Source organism: Merops nubicus, unplaced genomic scaffold (assembly GCF_000691845.1).
Source record: "Merops nubicus isolate BGI_N331 unplaced genomic scaffold, ASM69184v1 scaffold44759, whole genome shotgun sequence".
NCBI lineage: Eukaryota > Metazoa > Chordata > Aves > Coraciiformes > Meropidae > Merops > Merops nubicus.
The window spans coordinates 1-8,694 of NW_008632531.1; the positions used below are offsets into that span (position 1 = coordinate 1).

At 46.0% G+C, this 8,694-nt stretch overlaps 1 protein-coding gene across 1 annotated transcript; it reads right to left on the reverse strand.

Annotated features, from left to right (window-relative positions):
* Positions 1-3,014: 3,014 nt before the first annotated feature.
* On the reverse strand, positions 3,015-8,604 carry AHSA1 (AHA1, activator of heat shock 90kDa protein ATPase homolog 1 (yeast); the record flags this gene model as incomplete). Its single annotated transcript, XM_008947932.1, has 8 exons — positions 3,015-3,426; positions 3,835-3,886; positions 4,409-4,510; positions 5,099-5,233; positions 5,560-5,648; positions 7,331-7,448; positions 8,103-8,185; positions 8,358-8,604. Coding segments are annotated over 8 exons (999 nt in total), but the record flags the coding sequence as incomplete, so codon positions are not given.
* Between the last annotated feature and the right edge of the window lie 90 nt (positions 8,605-8,694).

Genomic DNA, 8,694 nt, shown 5'->3' on the forward strand with positions numbered 1-8,694 from the left:
CTGGAGAGAGTCCAGCAAAGGGCTACGGGGGTTATTGAGGGACATATTTATATATATGAGGGCTGGATGTCAAGAAGAAAGGAGCAACCTCTTTTCACTTGTGCCTTGTGATAGGACGAGGGGCAATGGACGCAAGCTAGAGCACAGGAAGTTCCACCTCAACATGAGGAGGAACTTCTTTACTGTAAGGGTTACAGAGCACTGGAACAGGCTCCCCAGGGAGGTTGTGGAGTCTTCTACCTTGGAGACTTTTAAAACCCGTCTGGATGCGTTCCTGTGTGACCTGCCCTAGACTAGATGGTCCTGCTCTGGCAGGGGGGGTGGACTTGATTAACTCCGGTGGTCCCTTCCAACCCCTAACATTCTGTGATTATATGGTCCTTCCTCCCCCAAACAGCTGAACCAAACAGCTGAAGGGTTGCAAACTGTCGGGCTCTCCTGTCACTTTCAACTAAAGCAAAGGTCTGAGGTTTCTCATAAGCATCTGGATAGCTGCATCAGATGTCAGCTGTAGCTGAAGGGGTGGGTCTCTACTGAGTGCAGGGACCTTCACTAGCATGCAGCGACTTCAAGCTCAGCTCACCTCCTCCGAGTCAGTGGCTGAAGTGGTGCAAGGCATCACAACCCTCTGCCCGTTAGCACGTCCTGACGCACTCTGTGCCTCAGGCTAAGTGCTAGCTCACAGCCTGGCCGCCTGGCACTGGATTTCCTTCACTGGTGGGTTAGTCCAAGAGTTGCAGTCGTGAACAGCAGCCAAGGCACAGCAACGTGGTTGCACAGCCTGCTCTGCTGCTGTGGGGATGGTGGTTTCCAGCCCGAGGGGCAGGGTGTCAGCTGGGGCAGCAGCACCATAACTCAGGGCAGTAAGTTTTGCTGGAAGAGCCCTCCTCAAACATCCTCCCAGCAAAGCTCCATCAATGTGGGTTGCTGGCTGAGGCCAAAGCAACCCACATTGCTACTCCTATTAGAGTAGCAGCAGGATGCTTGAAGTAAACCCCGTTTGTGATGAAAGGAAGGCAATTAAAATTCCACTTCAGCTGCCTTCCTGTCCCACTTCCTAACCTTCCAGCAGCAGGTGACTAGTGGGGCGGCCTTCTTGTGCCCCGGCTGGGCTGTGCTGGGGGAGCCCTGCTGCAGGGGAGCATGGCTACTGCCACGGCTGCCCAGCACAGCGAGGGCACTGCGACTCAGCTGTCCAGTTTGCCTCCACTTACCTTAGAATAAGCTCATTTTTTTTTTGGTTTTCAAATAATTTTACTCTTCTCTGAACAAAGCTCATGCCCTGGCTGTGAACACACTTGTTTAACATTTCCCATGTTTCTGGCCAGGATTTCCCAAACATGCACGCTGCACAGTAACATCAGCGTGCTTGCACCACATTCCCCTCCTGCAGCCTACCAGACACGTATTTTGTGCAGAAGAATCCTGGCAAAACACCTGCAGCCCCTTTGCCAGGCAGATGGTGCTTTCAGGAAGACAAGCTGGCAGGACATAGGGAAGCCCTACCTACTGTACCTACACAGGTAGGTAGTTGTCCTTCAGACAACTGCCTTTGCGGCCACAGGTCAGCAGAGGGATCAGTAACACAGCATACAAGCTGGTTTCAGATCACACTCTTTATGTCTATAGGTATGTTACTATGAATAACCATTTTGGAATAGCCCACAGAAAAAGCTGGTGTCCTGGGTTTGGCCAGGATAGGGTTAATGTTCACAAACAGCTACAGGGGTGTCCCTCTACAGAAGTGGAGGAGCTGGCCCAGGGGCCCTGTTTGTTTTCAGTGGGTAGCATTCATTTCCTACTGGAGCAGGAAGAGCTGCACCTCAGGGAAGGGGTTTATTACCTGTTTTATATATTATTTCACTAATATTGTTAATATTGTTGTCTTTCCTCTCTGTGTTGTTCTGTTAAACTGTCCTTATCTCAACGCACAGGCTTTTTGTTTTCTTTTCCTCCCAACTCTCCTCCCTTAATACGTGGTGGGGAGTCCAGTGGGCAGTGGCCCTTGGGGTTTAGCTCCCAGCTGAGGCTACACCTTGACAGCTAGAAGTGCTCTCCCTTGTTTAAAAGGAGACTCAAACAATTACATTCATGTTTTTTTTTTTTTAACAAACACTAAAGGCTTTTTCTCTTTCTTGCCTCTGCTGAAGGGGATGGCTACAACATGCCATTCAGATTTTAAAATGAAAATCCCCAAAACAATAATTCTCACCCACTAACATTACTTACTTGTAACTTATTAGAGGTGCTGTGCAGAAAACAAAGTATGCAAGAGAAATTCACGCCTCAAAAACACCTCACTTGTCCTTGAGGTTAAGCAGACTGACATACCTGACCAGAACTAGATTTCTTGCCTATTATATAAGAAAGTTTATTGTTTTATTAGACATTCTCTGGGAACCAACTGTATTAGCAGGAGAGTCTAAGCAAGTGGTTTTCACTTCCTCACTAGTTGAGGCAGCAACTGAAAAAAAGGTCAGCCAAAAGTACTGCACCTTGTTTATTTTACAGGAGTTAAGTTCCAGCCCTATTGAGAATCTAGTTTGCTTTGGCCCAAAGCTCTTGGAGGTAGCTGACCCTGGGACCCACAACCTGCTAGAACCGTTTTGTATGCAGGAGTTTCCCCAATTGTCTTGGATGTCAGCTGACTAAATGATCTACATTCTTGTAGAGCAGGCTGGAATGTAAGTGTAAGAAAGCCTAAGAAAGGGTTTAGTTAAAGAAGGGGCTGTGCAGGGGACAAGAGGAATAGCTCAAACAGGATTTTAGTTGCCTTCAGAAATGGGAAGGGTTTGAAAAATTCCCTAGCAGCAGATCAAAAGCAGAGAGAAAATGAGCAGCTGCTCCAACTAAAAACTGCATCAAGCTCATCCTCTCCACTCCCCCCAGGAGTGGAGCAAATCACACTGGGATCAGCACTCCTCATCAATTACTGTTTTGTCAGACAGGCCTGTCCCTCAGACTATCAACCGACCCTTTGAACTCAAGTCGATCAGAGGACACGAGTTCCAGGGTGTTTTTTTTTAAGTTAGGTTTATTTAGCAATAGAAGTATGTACATGTAAGAGAATCCCCTGCAGCATGAGACATGCACAAAGCAGTGAAGGACTGAAAGTGGTGCTGCTCAATGGCCTTCCTCATCACCTGTCATCCCACTTTACTCAGCAGCAGAGCCAAGATTAGGAAAGGACAGGTGATAAATTTATCAGTCCACGCGGCAGAGTCTTCAGGTGAAGCCTTCCCAGCAACCGGTACTAGAACAAGCGGGCGCCGTAGCCAAATGTCTGTTTAATGCCCTCGAAGTAGTAGCGCTGCCAGCCTTGCTTTGTTCTCTCCTCCTCGCTGGCAGGTACGCCCTTGCCTTCCAAGCACACCTCCGTCTCGCCACCTTTGTCAGTGAAGTTCAAGGTAATCATTGCAAAGTGCCCTAGAGGGACCAAAGCAAACCTGTCAGTAGCATGTAGCATGGGATATGCTGCCCCAAGGAGCTGCTCTGCCCCTCCTCTCACAGCACTGCTTAAGAGTCCTCAGGATCCTTCCCAGAGGATCTCTGTGACAGCTGCAGGCCTCCCTGGGAAACAGAGGGAGGAGAGGGCAGTCGAAGCCATAGCTGAGGAAGCTGCTGCTTCACTGCTCCTAATCCTTGACACTCCTTTGTGGCCAGTGATTCTGACCTGGTTGTGGGGGCTATGAAACTGTGGTAAGTGCTGGTGCAGCTCCCAGAACACCGTGTGTTTCCTGATCGTGAGCCAGAGTGCAGTGTAGCAAATGGGGCTGGAATTCTTCAAATGCAGGCAGGGCTTGTAATAACATAGTCCATTTTTTGGCTACTTACCGGCTGGCCAAGATTTAAATCTCCACTTCATAACAAGTTGCTTCTCAGGAACCTTGAAAAGAGAGAAAGATTGAATAGCTATTTTTTGCATCCTGAAGTTTTAACAGAAAACTACTAGAATTCTGTTGAACTGAAGCCTTACAGACCCCTTCAAAAATACACAGAGAGATTTTAAGTGTTCTGTTCTTTCCACTCCACTTCTAGGAAGGTAGGCCACAGTATAGCTCCCAACACTGAGACAGTGTCCCTGTCCAGAAGACTATTGATTTGAGGGCTAGAGATGAAAAGGGTCAGTCGCTATCTGTAACACTCCTCCAACCCCTAATAAATAAGTAAAATCAAACAAAGACAGGGCAGATGCATGACTGGAAGCCTTATTTTCTCCCCAGACTGAAGTCCCACACATTAGTCCATACTATAGGGAACGCTTCAATAGCCACAATGATTACAGATCACTATTGGGCACCAGGTAGACCTCCACAATTAGCTAACTGAAGCATTGTTACAGAATTGGTAGCTCAAAAATAAAAAGGCTTCTCCTGAGCAAGATACACCTGTGCTAATTAGCACTTACTAGGTCAACAAACTCTCCTGTGACACTGCCATCCAGCAGCTGAAACTTGCCTCCTTTATCCGCCTCCAAGGTGGCTTGTGCATGAGTGAAAGCTTGGACCATCTGAAAAGAATTCAGGAAGAGACCTGTATTACTTATATGCTTGCAAACTTGCTGCCTAATGCCTCCCACCCAGCTACAACAGCTCTGGAAGAGGAGGCAAGTCACTAGATCTTTATCAAGAAGAGACAAAAGCCCTGCCTTGGTGACAAAAGCAAGGTTATAGCCACTACAGCAGCATTCTTCCTGCCAAGGGAGGAGAGCCCCTAGCTTTCATATTCTGTGCAGTGTTCTGTAAGCCACACTTGGATTTACACTGTTCAGTCCTTAATGAAATCCAGTCCTAAAAAAGGTTGGATTTTTTTTAAAAGGATGAACAAGACTATGACCACATTTAAATAATGACACAATGCTGCTCTCTCTTCTTAGGGTGCAGGGGAGGGGAAGCTCTTCCCACAGTACACTTTGATACCACCTAACCTAAAATGGAAAAAACAAAACACCGAAGAGCACACAACTCTAAATCCCAAGAGATCTGATGACATGCAGTTCAGGATACACCTACAGATGTGTCCCACAGAATGCCTTAAAGCTTCTTAGGAACAACCTCCTCTGTGCAAAGAAAAAATATCAGAATGAGCCTGGCATTACCTCCTGAGTAACAAATACCCGGTAGAGCTCCTCAGGAGATGTTAAGAAGGTGTCCTTCAAGCTGATCTTACAGGTAGGAATCTTGACTCCCATGGATTTGGACTGCGATGTGGCAGTACTGCTGCTAGCAGCCCTCTAACAAAACAAGAGGCAAAACAAACACACTTTTTTCACAAAAGAATCAACAAGTGGTTCACCTATCCAAGAGAAAAAACAAAGGCTTTTGGTAAAGATGTGATTAGGTACAACCAGATTTGAGTGTAAAAAGCCAATTTATTGCTCTGCTTGAATTAAGAAATATAACGTGCTGCAAGTCAGAGTAGTGAGGCACACACCACAGATTGCCAGCTCCTGAACACATCCCCCCTGTGAGAGCACAGGCTGCTGCTGTGAGCCCTGCAGTTTAATACTGTGTACCTTCCTCCACAGATCCACAAGTATGTTTGCACCAATTTATTTACCTTGCAGTCTTCTGCTTTAGGAGCCACCTGAGGTGTCGTTTCCATATGTTCACCATTCACTGTGGGCAAAATCATGCCCTGGGTGAATTCTGCAAAGACAGGAATGTGCCCATGAAACTAATTAAAGATCAAGTATATCTTGATTTTGAACTGTTCTTTGAAATACACAATCAAAAAGGGCTTCCTGGTTTCTCCCCTGCTCTCGCTAGCACCCAGGACTTCAAACAGATTTTTTTTAAAAAAAGTAAACAGACCTCTTTTTCCAAGCAATTCTTCCTGTCCCCACTGCTCTCCACTGAAGGCCACCTCAGAACCCGTCTGCACTAACAATTAGGAACTCACGTACCCCAGACATGCCGATCGCTACCCTCCCCATGTTGCTCTCATGTTAATGGTAGCCTTACACTTAGGTACTTCTTTTTTCCCCCCTCTCACTATAATGTAAGTAGCAATCATGTATCAAATACTTTTATCTTGCTTGTCTAGACGAACTAAACCAAGTTTTTCTGTTTATTTTCAGACTGGCTCTCCATTTCTCTTATCAATGTAGTAGAGAAGAAAGTTACTTCTCACTCCATCTTCAATTTCTCTTTTTTTGAGACCAGATGCCAGGACTACACAGACACCTGGGGGGGCGTGTCTCACCAGTGCCCTGTCCAGCAGCACTAGCACTTCAACTCCACCAGGAGTTTCAGCCTCTTTCAGCATCATGTCTGCTTTTTCTCCAGCTCTACCACTTTACCAGTTACCAAAGTTCACTTTCTCCTTCCTCTTCAGCTGTCCAAACTGGCAAAGCTTCCATCACATAGCATAATTTTGTTATACATGTATAATCCTGTACCCTGCCATACTTTGTTCCCATCTATTTTTTTTTTCTCCAGCCTGGAAGATCACACAGTTCCTCCAGAATAACATTCTCATCTTCCACTGGGTGACCCTATCTCCCACTCTGAACACCGTAACAACTGAAAAAAACCCCAAGGGCATAAGAATTTGATCCTGGAAAAACATTGACTAGTGGTGGTTTGTACTCAGCAAAACCTGAGTATCTAGCATATGTAGTGTGCTATCAAGAAATGGATAAGAAAAGCAACCGTAGTGTCCCCAGCCTGCACTGGAGAGCAAAGCCACGCTCAGCCAAAGCACACTAATTTAACTCCAACTGCTGGAATCACATTTATTTTCTAAAAAAAATAAATTATTATTTTGGCCCCGATGCCGAGACACTCATTCAATGACACCAACAAAATCTGCAGAGCTACTACCAGCTGTCAGATATTCTCAAATCTAAGTAACACTAGATGCCTTTCCTAGTGTGGCAAAACAGAAAAAAAAACCCCAACAAACTAGAGAGAAAATATCACCTTACAAGGGAGTAAATAAACTGAAGGTCAGATTTTGCCACACGCAGCGACTGATGCTCTGTGTCACTACGGTGGCAAATGCATTTTACTGGCTTTACTTTTTTCTCTATAGCAAACCTTCAGTCTGTGAAGCACATTCTTGATTTTAAAACAAAAATCCAAAAATGCTGTTTATTATCAAGTTATCACCAAAACCAGTCTTTCTGGGCTGCACCACAGTGTCTAGAGACAGAAGTGCTTCTTGCCAAACGCTAACCATTTTCAAAACAGACAGAAAAATTAGTTGTTGCTCCAGCACCTTCCTGTTGAGGGCGAGCAACTAATATTCACTCCTCTAGTTACCCTCACCCCCTCTTTAGCATTAGCCCACGTGTTTTCCCCTAACACTCCTCCTCTCAGATACATACCTGTTTTGAGAGTGCGGATGTAAGTTTTCATAGCATCTCTAATTTTTTTTGCACCCTCTTGCTTCATCAGGGTCTTCAAGTTAGTGTCAGGCTCATCTTTAGCAAGGCTGACATGGATCTAAACAAGAAGGACAAGTGTGGATTAACAAGGCCACACTTGCACAGTCCTTTTGTTACTCAATGTAACATGACAGTTTGGCTTCGGCTAAACTTGCACAAACAGCAGTGCAGTTTTATTAATCTTTCACTTCACACCAATGTACACATGCACCTAAATACCTTCGTGTGCTATAAAGGCCTTATACCTACAAAGCAGGCATCAATTTGACAAAGATAACACGTGACAGGGAGAGACTCTTTATCAGGGACTACAGCGATGTGATGAGAGGGAAGTTTTAAACTGAAAGAGGATAGATTTAGATTAGATGTTAAGGAAGAGATTCTTCACTGACGGTGGTGAGCCACTGTCACAAATTCTGCAGAGAAGCTGTGGATACCCCATTCCTTGAATAGGAATGGCCAGTCTGGATAGGGTTTTGAACAACCTCATCTTGTGGGAGGTATTGCTGGCAATGGCAGAAATATTGGAACTAGATGATCTTTAAAGTCCCTTCCAACCCAAATCACTCTACGATTCTATTGACTTAAGCAGTCTCTAACAATAAAAAAGAGGTATGCAAATGTTTTAAAAGAGGTAACGTTGAAGGAACTATTAGTGGTGTGAGGACTCGTATGAGAACAGCCAACTGTGTCAGTCTTCAGCTGTACTTACCTCCACTTCCTCAATGTCATTTTCATCTGAGAGATTAGGAATCTCCACATAACCTTTGTACTTCACTCCTGTCTTTGAGGTGCCTGCAATTACAATTATCTTGCTCAGATCACCATTTCTTACGCTGGTTGTTGTAAAAGCAAACTCGTGTTGTATCACAACACAATACTTCCCATTTCTTATTTCCCAGATGAAATAATTATCTTTGATCTTGTACTTGAAACTGGCCTCAAAACAGGAGAGAACATCACTCACCAGTCCAAGCCAGCTTGATAGCCCACTCGTAGAAGAAGATAAGCTTCCCTTTGCGGTTGTTAATGGAGGCCTCTCCATCCAGCTTGCTCACTTCTGTCACCTCACAAGTCCCTTCCTCGCCCTCCACCCTGACAGGCAGGAGCAGAGCTTTCAGCCGCTCCGTGGACCAGTTAGAGGCATCCCGCTCCGTCCTGCGGGAAAACCGGGCGCCGTGAGAATCTGGGACGGGCCGCCCCGCCAGCACGCACTGGGACTAGGCAGCCTTCCCCCGGGCCTGCCTTCCCCGCCCGCTCCAGCGCGGGCAGCCCTTCCCCCCGGCAGCCGGAGGACCCCGGGG